The sequence below is a fragment of the Phaseolus vulgaris genome, chromosome 9, assembly GCF_000499845.2.
Source record: "Phaseolus vulgaris cultivar G19833 chromosome 9, P. vulgaris v2.0, whole genome shotgun sequence".
Taxonomy (NCBI): Eukaryota; Viridiplantae; Streptophyta; class Magnoliopsida; order Fabales; family Fabaceae; genus Phaseolus; species Phaseolus vulgaris.
This window is the reverse complement of record NC_023751.2, coordinates 6,429,287-6,441,996: the sequence shown is the minus strand read 5'-3', so window position 1 is coordinate 6,441,996 and position 12,710 is coordinate 6,429,287. Positions and strand designations below refer to the sequence as shown.

The window sequence follows — 12,710 nt, the reverse complement described above, 5'->3', positions numbered from 1 at the left end:
AATATCAGTTATTTAGTTTCTAAATTTGGTAGCAAAAACCTTTGTTGCTAATTAGATACCAATATAAAAATCATTTAAGAGTAATAGAAACTAATTTAAAAACCAAAAAAAAATTTAATCTCTAAAATGGTCTCTAATTTAGTCACTATAGCAATTAATTATTTTTTGTCACTAAAAATTAGTTTCTATTTCATAATTTTCTTATAGTGATAAATTTTGTCTTATATAATTTCATTATTTAGTTTGCATATATTAATTTTAGTTTATGAAAAAATAATTCCTTGGAAATACTTATGAGGAAACTCATAATAAACCAGTATCTATAGTATAATGTATTTATTTTTCATTAATTTATTTCTCTTTTTATCTGTTTTTTTTTTTTTTTACTTTCTTGTGGTTTTTTCTCTTACCAATTATTTATTAGAAAGGAAATATCGAGTAGATGGGAATTGGGAAAATAAAAAGGTGCATGTGTTTGATGCTAAAAAAATGTGAGAGAAAAAAAAGAAAATTACAGGCATCACATCTTATTTCTATATCTTTTTAATTTTGTTCCTACCTATTTTTTAAAACCAAACTATCTTATTTTTATAAGAATTCACATACTTTTATCTATTCTTTTTCCTATTTAAATTTTTTTCTAAATTATATAAATGATTTTGTATCTTTTACCTTTTAGTTTCACTTTTATTGATTCTTGATCTAGCCAATAGCAATTTTTAATCACCATTGTCTGTAGAAACATTCTTTATAAAAATATTGCGTTTGTGACAATTTTAAAGCACCAATATGTTTAAATATCAATAGAGTTAATTTTAAACCAATGAAAATATTATTTAAATCACTTCAAAAGCGAAGGTTAAATTGAAACAAACATAATACAACCTACAAGATAAAATAACATTTATAACAACCGAAAGTATCTTCTTCATTTATCCACTTCTTAATAAAGTTGAGGCAGTTTCTTCCTGCACCCCCACACTCTTATGAAAAGACTAAATCGCTCTTATTAATTTTTAAAAATCCAGAAATATCCTTAACCTAAAAAAATCTTAAAGAGGTGCAGGCAAGGATGCTCTCTTGTGCAGCTGTGTCTTTCATGTTTCAGCAGCAGCACGCTTTCATGTTCTAGCAGAAGTGCGACCCCTCCAAATCCTTCTCCTTCAATCTCACATTTTTTGTTGGTGATTTAGAGTGCTCTTGACAAAGGTAAGTAAATTTCTTTGCTTTCGGATCTGCACATCCTTTTTTTTATGGATTTTTGTTTCCATAAGTGTTTTCTTCCATTCCAGATTATAGAATCCGATAGAATTTCGGATCACAAAATATGGTAAAATCTCAAATTTTTGCTTCCGGTAAAATCCTGAATTTGTGGTTCCAGGAAGATTTCGAATTTGTGGATCTGGGAAGGTTCCGAATTTATGGATCTGGGAAGCTTCCAAATTTGTTGATCCGGATTTGTGTTTTTATGGTCATCCTTTCTTCAACATATAAAACTTCATCAAATGATTTGCAATGATCTTCTTTTTTTCTTCTTTTAATATTTGTTTTTGGTCTATAGTTTATTTATATTTGTTTAGTAGAAATGATACAATGCTTTTTTTTTTTTATCTCTTTTGGTTTCAATAGAATTTTATATTTGTTGTTTTTTGTTTGTATTGGTTCAACATCTTATTCATTAGTTTGTAATTTGGTTTAACTTGAATGGTGTAATTGAACAGTAATGGTGAAGACTAGGGGAAAACTAGGGGAGGAGGTTCACAAGGTGATCATCTACGTCCCACAGTCTCTGTTAGAAGAAGACATATTAATGAAGATGAAAAACATGAAGAACATGAATAATGACTTCTCAATATCATCATCATCCCACAGATCAACTCCATCATATAATTATTGTTCAAATTCATCAATATTGTCCATGCTTCTACAAATAAAAAAAAATGAAACAAAATCATTGCATTTCGGATCCATGAATCCATAAGTCAAAAACATTATTCTGGATCTAACCATCCATAATTCAAAAAGACCATTCCGGATTCAGGAATCCATAACACAAAAAAACAATTCCGGATTTATAAATCCATAATGCAAGTGATGCATTCCGGATTCAAGAATCCATAACACAAAAAAAAAAATTTGGATCCACCAATCCGTAATGCAATTTAGGCTTCCGGATTCAGCACTCTGGAAAACAACAATTTATGACCTTTTACCTTCTGGAACACCCCTTCATCCGGAAAACACAATTTAATCAATTCTGGATTCATGAATCCGGAATATATTACTGGATCCTGATATCTGGTAGCCCCTTTTGAAATTATAGATCAAGGTTAATGTTGGAATATTTAAAATTGTGGGGTGCAGGAAGAAAAACGTGGGGGTGCAGGAAGAAGAAGCCTAAAGTTGATTATGTAAATGGGCCTAAGAAAATTTGGGACATGATAAGCCCGCTAGAAATAGTTTTTTCTCTGTTTTTATGTATTTTTGTTTTATTTGAGCAGTTTTTACATAAGTCATGGATGACTGGTTCTTCTCTGTTTCTTCCTCTACCTCCATACCTTCTTCTCTCACCTCCATATATTTTCAAATTTCCAAAAATGCCCCTCTATACTATTTCAGATTACATAATCTGGAAGTCATTTTTTCAAATTTGTAATTAATTTCTGGATTATATAATTCAGAATCATTTTTTCATATGCATGATTAATTTTTGGATTACATAATCCGGAAGTCTTATTTAGCTTCTGGATTATGTAATCCGGAAGTCTTTTTTCAAATGAGTGACATAAGAAAGATAAAAATGTATTTTCATGTTGTGTATGGAGGTGGCAGAAGATATGGAGGTGCAGGAAGAAACAGTCGTCATGGACGAATGGAGGATCCAAACTCTTATTGGGCTTTGCAATTCGAACACAGATCTTGCTATTGGCATCTCCTAGTTACTATTCAAGCACCCTCCTAAGGTGAAAACAAATATATTTTTAAAATATTATTGTTATGTTTTAAAAAAAACATTATCATAACAGAACTTGTTTCTATTGTATATTTTTAATTCACAAGTTATAGTACCACAATGAATTGGAAAGCACTAATCTTACAAAATAATACAACGTAAATTTGTTTTCTTTGTATTGGCTTTCTTTTAACCAAAGTTAACACAACAAAAACTTGTTTCTCCCCATTATATAAAACAAAATAAATTTTAAAAATTTAATATTTTTATAATACTTAAATATATAAAATTAATTTATATTCCTTAATTTTGGGAAAAATTACATTCTTATAAAAATAAGTTTTACCTCGTGTTATCATTTTGAGAGTTGTAATTATGTTAATGTTAACAGTCTAAACTACGGTATGATGTGAATAGCCAAAAGTTGGATTAAATAAACCTTTTTCATCTGTATATTTTGTTAAGTAAATTCTTTGAAATTCTCATTTTTAAACAAGATATCTTACTTTGAAAATAATTGACTCTGACCATAGGATTTTTATGGACATTTTTGGACTTGTTCTTTTGTACACTTTTTAATATAATGGGATTTATTTTGTCCTAGGTTAAGTCCTATGGACAGTGACAAATTAGCAGATCTAAATATAATATTATATATATAAAAAAAAAATACAAAGTACAAAAATCATCAATTTCATCTAATGTTTAGTATAAGCATGATAAAATTTTACAGTGATAGATATTTATGGTAAAAATAATGATAAAATTTTTAATAATAACATAATAATGATGACAATAAAATTATTTATAATAATGATATAGTTAACAACAAAATGACAAATAATAATAAGCTAACAATGATAATAATATGATTATATCATTTTAAATTTATAATACAATATTTTAATTATATTAATATTATTATTATTATTATTATTATTATTACTAGATAAAATAAATATGTTATTATTTTAAAATTTCTAATATATTATTTAAGTGAAAAAATAGTAATAATTATTTAAAAGAGAAAAAAGTTAAAAAAAAAGAAAAAAAAATAAGAGATAAGTTTTCACGTACTTTGGATAACTTTTCCCTCTAAAAACTTGTCGATTTCTAACATGAATTTCAAAATCAAGTTACCAAATGAATTGAATTTGAAGAAACATCTAATTATGAGATCTGACTTATAAATATATATATATACTCTGACACATTCCTCGTTTACAAAGAATTGATGGTTACAGGGGAACAAAGTGGTAAATGAGAAACTAGTGATGAAGTTTTATTTTATTTTTTAAATGTTCAGATAAAGAAAAAAAATACTTATTACTTTTATATGTACTTATTTATTTTATAACGATAATTATTTAATTGAGTATTTAAGAATTTATTTTAGTTAATTATTTCATATCATTTATAATTATATCATTTATAATTATTATTGTTTGTAATTTTATTTTATTTAACTATTTCATGATAATTAAATTAATAATGACATAATTATTGCATAAAATTGAAAAAAGAAATGCATTTGTGTTGATAAAAGAAGAAATGTTGGTGAAAAAAAAAAAGAGTAAAAATAGGATGAATTAAAGGGCAATATGGTGACTGTATAGGGTAGGTTAGTCAAAGGATTGGTTTGTTAGGACTCCGTGGCTGGCGCTGAAAGGTATAGGACCAGAGACAATACATCACTTCAATGCTCTTATTCACAATATTCATTAATCAAAAACCCTTTTCTCCAAATGAAATATCAACATGTCAAATCCATGCACGTGAACCTAACAAACTTCACACCACAAATCTTCACATATTTTATTCTCTTCAACAAAATTAAACTGGTTATCATATTACAAACTTATGTTAATATCATAGGACACGATGTACTTATACTACGTTAATTATTACTGTCCTACAATATATTAGTATTTTAGGTCTATAAAATTCACCTATATCTAATATTTCTTTAGTGATGTTAAAAATTGAGATAAAAATGTTATTTTCTTTTTCATTCCTAACTTTCCCAACATACTCTGAAAATCTCATGGGAGTGAGTTTAAATTACATAAAAAATGAAAGTTTTAATTTATAACATGATATGTTATGTGTGTATATATTTAATAGTATCTATAAGAATATTAAATAATATTATTTATTAATTTTATTAAATATAATATATAATAATTAATTTAATATTATTATTAAATAATAATTTTGAAATGTAATTTATTTATGAATTTTATATAAAAAAGATATCTTAAATAAGATATTATTTTTCAAAAAAAAAGAATCATGGAATAATATTTTTTATTATAACTATTAATAAAATATATAACTAATTTAATACATTCTTTATTAGTGTATATTCTATATAAATACTAAAAAAATATGTAATATATTTATTAAATATGATATATAATTAAATTATGAAAATGATTAATATTGTATTTATATACGTATGAAAAAAATATATTTGATCAAATATAATATACAATTAATACTACAGACTCTGTAGTTAATATTACACTCTCAACATTTTCATTAATGTATCAAATAAAAATAATATTCACGTAACTATTTAATTATTTTTTATCAGCACGTATCTATTTAATTAATTTTAATTTTTAGTTTGTTCTTTTTATTAAAAAGTTTTTCACCGATTTCTATTGGTTAAAGAATTTAAAAAAAACATGTTTAAAACCCGTGACCAATATTATTTGAATTCTATTAGGTCTTTGGTTTTCATTATTAATTGATATAAAATAATAGTAATATGATTAAATAAAATAAGAATATTTAATAAACCTTTTTAGTTAAAATCTTAAATAATAATTTTAAAGAAAAAAAAAAACTGTGGAAAACTCACAGTGACGCAGGTGTATGCGTCCAGTTTCTGAGGAGGTGGGTGACAAGAGGCACCAAAGACAAAAATGAATGCCTGAAGTTGTAAGAGAAAAAATAAAATACTGGATTTACTGGGAGAAAGAATAATATATCTAAAATGAAAAGGGTTTTGAATTATTGATTGCATATGGAATGTGGTTAAAGTGATGTTGAAATGATAGAAGAGTTTTACAGTGTAAGATGGAAAATGGTGTTGAATGAAGGAGTTAATGAGAAGAAGAGAAAGAGTGGTTAGGTGGAAAAGGAGAAAGAGAGAGAAGAGGACAAAAAGAATGGATGAAAGGAGTACGAAAGAAAAAAAGCAGAGGGGAGGGCCAGTGGGAATACATTAATGGCATGAATCCGTGTGCACGCAATTGCTCACCAACATACTGAATCACTGACACTGTCTCATCTCATCTCATCCCATCCCATGGTCCTCACCTCCTTCCTTCCCTTTTGTCCCCCTTCCCTCTCCTTCCTCCATTTCCCCCCTTCTTCAACTCACAATCCCTAACCCTAACACCTATGCCACTAAATTAATTCAACCCCAAATCACAACCACAACAACAAGGGAAAGGGGTACGTGTTCTTCTATTAATTGTAGCACCAGCAAGCACGTGCTCTACTCATTAATAACAATGTTACAAATATACTTGAATTTCATGAATGGTGGATATGCTGTTTGACCCGTGAAAGTGACTACACGCTTCACAAAGGAAGGAGGAGAGGAGGTGACGGCTGAGTACTACACGGTTAAGGTTTTGTCACTTCCTCCACATCTCAGTAAAACGGTAAAACTTACCAGGTAATTACCGGTTATGTCAATCAAACCACAGTGCCGCAGGTCATGGAGAAGAACTTGGAGAAAACCATTTTTAATTACCATTATACCCTTCCTTCTTCTGTTCACCATCCCAACTGTCCATTGCATAGTAATGGTGGAAACGAAACTGGATCACTGCGTTGCGCCAGTGAAACGCCCGCACACGCTGCATCACGTGCCATCTTCTGCCAGCTAGCCTCACTCCACCCTTTCAAATATAATGTTCTTACCAAACCTCTCAACACTCATTTTACTCACTGTTCTACACTCTTTTTATATTTTATTTTATTTTTCATAACTTAAATAATTAATTTAATCATGCACACTTCATTTTTTAAACTCAAGGTGTTAAATAAAACATGTTTTAAATTTAAGGACTGTATTAGTCTAGTTATATAAAAGTTTCTTATTCTATTTCAGTTTTTAATTTAAAATTCCAATCAATACCCTCTTCTACCACTTCACAGTTTTTATAAGAAACGTTTTACAGTCATTGTTTGCATTCATTCTCTTATACATTCTCACAGTTGTATTATGTTGTTATAATAAAATTCATCCATTTCACCCCTTTAATTTATATGTATGTTATTTAAAGAGGGGGTGTTAAAACTTGTCCCAGTACACTGAACTGTGTCATTCTATTTATTAATAATACCAGTGAAAACACATGTGTTCATATTTTTATTAGATTAAATATATATAATTTTATAATTTTATTATTTTTATAGTTTTTTATATTTATGAATAATTAATTAAAAATAATATAAGTGACTGTGTATAATTTTTATAAATACTTTTTAAAAATAATATTAAAACTATATAGTTGTTATTTTTTAAAAGAAAAGTTATTCAGTTATTTTAAAACAAATAAATATTTTATTATTATTTATTTTATTAAATAAGTAAATAAATTATTTTATTTATTAAAAGGTAAAATTGTCTAATTAAAAATAAATATAATTTTTTTTATAACTTTTTAGACAATTTTTTTCTCATTGTAGGTAACTATTTTAGCTTAGAAAATAGTTATTCAAAAAGTAAAATAGTAAGGATTTGTGTAAAACAATAAAAGAATCTTTTTTATTAATGTTATACATGAGATAATAACAAAATTATATTTGTATTAAGTATCTGCATAAAATCTTGTTAGACAGACGGAGAAAATATTTATACTATATATAGTAAGTTTTTATTTTATATAAATATAACTAGTTTTTAATCTAAGTTAATGAAATCATTGTAAAATCTACCATGAAATTTAAACTGAATCGATTGGTCAAATCAAAATGTCGGTTGATTGGCTAAGTGTGTTAAGTTCAAACACGTTAAAGGTTTAGTCAACCAAAATTGGTACCCAGAAAAATTCATTATAGAAAACCAGTTTACACGAAGTAATAAGTATGTTTAATTTGTTTTTTATTTCTTTTGTAGTTAATACTAAAACTTAAACATTATAGTATATTTCATTGAACTATTGAGTATATTTTAAATATCTAAAACTATAAAATTATATTTTGTTAAAATATAACATTATTAAATATTGATGCTAAATTAAAAAATATTATATTATTTAATTACTATTGATCTGCCCATTGATCATACATTAAACTTCAAACTAATTTTTAATTTTTCAATTCCTGATTTAGTTATAAAAAATATTTGTAAAATTTGAAGTAGAAAACACCAATATATTTGAATCATTTGAAATATCCAAAATCCCACTAAAATATCAATTAATATGACTTAATTAGGTGAATATTTACATTTTGGACACATTTATAAATTGATTTAGTTAAAATAACTTAGTAAGTTTTATGTTAGGATAAAAATTATACTAAATTTGTATTATTAACTTATTTTTAGAATAAAAATATTTAAACTGATTTCAAAATCAATTTTATTTAGAATCAATACATCAATCCTGAGAACGCTGATAAAAAAAATCAATCCTGAGAACACTCATTTAGTAACTAGATGAATTGTATTTTCTTTTAAATAAAATGAAATGAACCTGTACTCAAAATATTATTCTATATAAAAAGTTTCTTACAAAATTAAACATGCATATTTAAAATACAGTATTTGGAGAATAAGATTTTTTCTCTCCCTTACTGTCTCAATCAGATATAAATTGTATTTATTGTTGATTGGAATAAGATCAATAATTAAGTTTGTAATAAAATACTATACATAATATTATATACACTTAAACTTTACAAACAGGTCACACCAGATTTTTTGTGAACTTTTTATTTATTTATTTATTTTAAGCGAAAGTCTGGTTTGGTCTATTTACATAATTTATTTTATGGAAAAAACAAATAAATGAATTAATAAATTTCACTATGTCTGTGAGTCTAAAACATTGTTTGTCGCATAAATTATTCTTCAATTTTTAAAAACTAATTAACATTAAAAAGATTAAAAAGTTCAACAAGCAATAAATCATTTTGTGAAAAATGGACAAACCTATAGAATATACATAGATTCGTATATGATAACTTATGGTCATCACTCACTCAAAATTATTAATTTAATCTTGTAAACTATATTATATTTTGAGTGAAAAAATCACAACAAGTAAATTAATTCAAATAAAAGTGAACTTACGATAATCATATAAATTTATAGGGAATGAATAAATAATTATAATTCTTAGAGTTAATTTTAATCAATAATTAAAAATAGATTTGGTCTTCTACAGTACATTATCTAGCTTTAAGAGTCAAAATATGGATATCTGTACACAGACCTTTTGTGATGCAATTGAAGACAGGCTTCAGGAATAAGCTTTTATTTGCATTAAATATTAAAAGCGCAGTAATTGGTCTTAGTTGACTATTGAAAACATGTTTAGAAGCAATCAGCCGGTTGACATGATCAATCACCAGATTACATACCGCATTTTCAAGTTTCGGATTAAGTAAAGATTATTTCCAAAAAGAAGTGACATTAAATAATAGAAGGAAATTAGAAATAAAAAAATTTGAATTGATAATAAAAATCCGGTGAAGTGCGTGGCGTGGTTAGCGAGTAAGTCGGGGTGATGGGTGCAGCAGAGCAGAGGAAAACAAAATCTGAAATGGCATAATAGTGAACATCAACAACAACAAGGAGAAGAACCAACTCATGTCCTCTGACGAGGGAACTTTCTGGATCTCTCTAATAAACCTTCAGATCTTCTTCAAAGCGGTGCGTTTTGTCCACTTCCTAAACCACCAGGACTAATTACTCAAGAGTAATTAAGTGTTATTATAGTAAGGAGAATAATGTCCTCGTCTTTGTCGTCGTCAAATTCGCCGTGCGCCGCCTGCAAGATTCAGCGCCGGAAGTGCACGCAGGAGTGCGTGTTCGCGCCGTATTTTCCGCCGGACAACCCGCAGCGCTTTGCCTACGTGCACAAGGTGTTCGGGGCGAGCAACGTCGCCAAGCTTCTCAACGAACTCAACGCGGCGCAGCGCGAGGACGCGGTTAAGTCCCTCGCCTACGAGGCCGAGGCGCGTCTGCGGGACCCCGTCTATGGCTGCGTGGGTCTCATCTCCATCCTCCAGCACCGCCTCAAGCAGTTGCAGACCGAACTCCACCACGCCAAGAAGGAACTCGCCTCTTACATCGGACCCCACGCCATGCTCCCTCCTCCTCCGCCGCCTCCGCCGCAACCTCGCACTTTCTCTCTCTTTCCCTTCAAAACGGCACCTCCTCCTCCTCATCAAGATCTTTTCGCCTTCACGGACGACGGTGCTTCCGCTTCTCACTCTTCTCACGCCGCCTTCAACCACCTCGCTGTTCTCTCGCCTACCCTCGCCGCCGATCACGCCTTCCCTCATGCACCCCTCCACCCTCTCGGTCTTCCGCATCACCAACATCTAATGCTCTCCCCTATGCAATCCAAGCCCCAAACCGACCCTGGTAATCTTAACCTACTCAACACAATAGCACTCTCGTAGTTTTGAATACTTGTCATGGCTTGTAGTTAGTCTTTGGAAAATCGAGTTTTAAGGGTTTGCTCAAAGTTTTCTTGTGTTGCGTTTGTGTCCCATTTAACGTTCGTGGTTTCACTTGTATATTTCGCAATCAGGGAAATAGCATGTCCAAGTAGAGAATAAATAAGTAGTACTATAATAGGAATATGAAATTATGCCTTGACAGGACTAGAATTCAAAAGGGATTAGCCCAAGTTGTTTCATTGGAATTAAAAAGAGAATCTTGGTTTGTGTGCTGAGAGTGTTTTTCCTCATTCAATTTTATTTTTTCGGACTTGTGAGGGTTTTGCTGCACCTAATCAAGGAAGCGTTGATATCTTCTCTTTCACACAGTGAGAGTATAAAACAAAACAGACATCTCAAAACAGTTTTTTTTTTTTTTGCTGTGTTAGACCACCAACGACATGAGTATGCATATTTTGATGTCCTTTTATGTTTGAATGGTTTGTGTGGTAAAAGATTGAAATGTTCAGCCATGCCATTTGAAAGAATGAAAAGCCCTTCTAAAATGTTTATTTTGTTATCTTCTGCAGCTTAATTCTTGTGAATGGAAGGCAAAAGGGTGTAAAGAAGGAAGAGCAGAAAGAGGAAGGAAAGTGGGGAGAGAGAGAAGAAGGGTAGGGGTATATGAGACTGACTAAGCCTGCATTGTTTTTTGGGTTTGAACTTTTTGATGATTTTCTAGGTAGATGCATTTTAAAAAGTAGGATCTGTATTGATGTTAGAGAATGGTTTTTCTAGTAGAGAGAGGAACGGATTTCTCTTATCCATTTTAAGAGTCACATACCTGAGTTCTCTTCTACTTTAAATACTTAATTCATATTTACAATTTTTTATTTTTCTCTTTTTATCCTATTAGATTATCTATTATATTATGCACCAAAAAAAATTACTTATTATATTTATATTTTTCTTTTCAATCATTTATATTTTACTCTTTGTAATTTAAAGTTTTAATTCCTTCAATTTTTTCATCAATTTTTAATATTTTTAACCATTTAAGTCTCTATTTTAAATTAAACAAAATATGTTTACCTTTTTTTCATTTTCTAATTTGCATCACCATAAAACAATCAAAACTTACTCTCTAATTTGTCAATGAATTACATCTCAGCTATTTAACAAACCTCAAAACCCTGAATATGTCCATCCAGAGTTTGATCACATAAATACTCTGATAAGAAAAATGAAATTACGAGTTTACAAAAAAAAAAGAGGGACTAAGTTCTCTTATTTAAAAGTAAAATATTTAATTAGTTTATAAATATTTGACGACTAAAATGACACGAGATTCAAATTTAAAAAATAAAAATATAACTAAACTCTTTTGAATTGTATCTTATTTATATTTTTATATATTATCAACAATTTTGCTCATCTCTCAGGAGAAGACATTGAAGTTGATAGTAAAATTAAGCAAAATTTGACAAAGGAGTTTAAATTTATCCGGACAAATTAGCAGGCAAATCTAGTGTCAGTAAATTAATAATATGGTCGAAAAATTGTAGGGCATTTCTTTTCTTTTCTTAGTAATAATACTATGTTTGGGCCAACATTTTATAAATACTACTAAAACTAAAAAAAATACCATAAAAATATTAAATTAAATTTTATACAAGTTTAAATTAATTTATAAAATATTTTGTATAATTTTTTTAAGTTTATTTTTAATGTGTTTATAAACTAAATTTTAAAATATTTTCTTTAATATTTTAAAACACTCATAGAGAAAAACGAATAACAATATGTTCACTTAAAATTCTTAAATCACTTTTTTAAGCAAAGAGAGATAAATAGAAAAAAAACACACTTAAAGTTCAATGGACCATAATAGACAGCGTTTGGAATCCCAGTCAATAATCATAATGGGGCAAATTCTTCCTGCACCATATCAATTTTAACCTCCACCATATCATTTTTTTAAATTTCCAAAACTACCCTCCTGCACCATATCAATTTTAACCTTCACCATATGAATTTTTTAAATTTCCAAAACTACCCTTATTCCAAATTAAAAAATCCAAAATAATAATTATAATTGAGAAATAAAAAAATACATGTTGGA

General features: G+C 28.3%; 1 protein-coding gene across 1 annotated transcript; it reads left to right on the top strand.

Annotated features, from left to right (window-relative positions):
* Positions 1–9,502: 9,502 nt before the first annotated feature.
* Positions 9,503–11,481, top strand: LOC137822708 (LOB domain-containing protein 25-like). Its single transcript, XM_068627654.1, has 2 exons — positions 9,503–10,571; positions 11,179–11,481. The coding sequence occupies exons 1-2, from the start codon at positions 9,932–9,934 to the stop codon at positions 11,181–11,183; spliced, it is 645 nt and encodes a 214-aa protein (XP_068483755.1). The 5' UTR covers positions 9,503–9,931; the 3' UTR covers positions 11,184–11,481.
* The last annotated feature ends 1,229 nt before the right edge of the window (positions 11,482–12,710 follow it).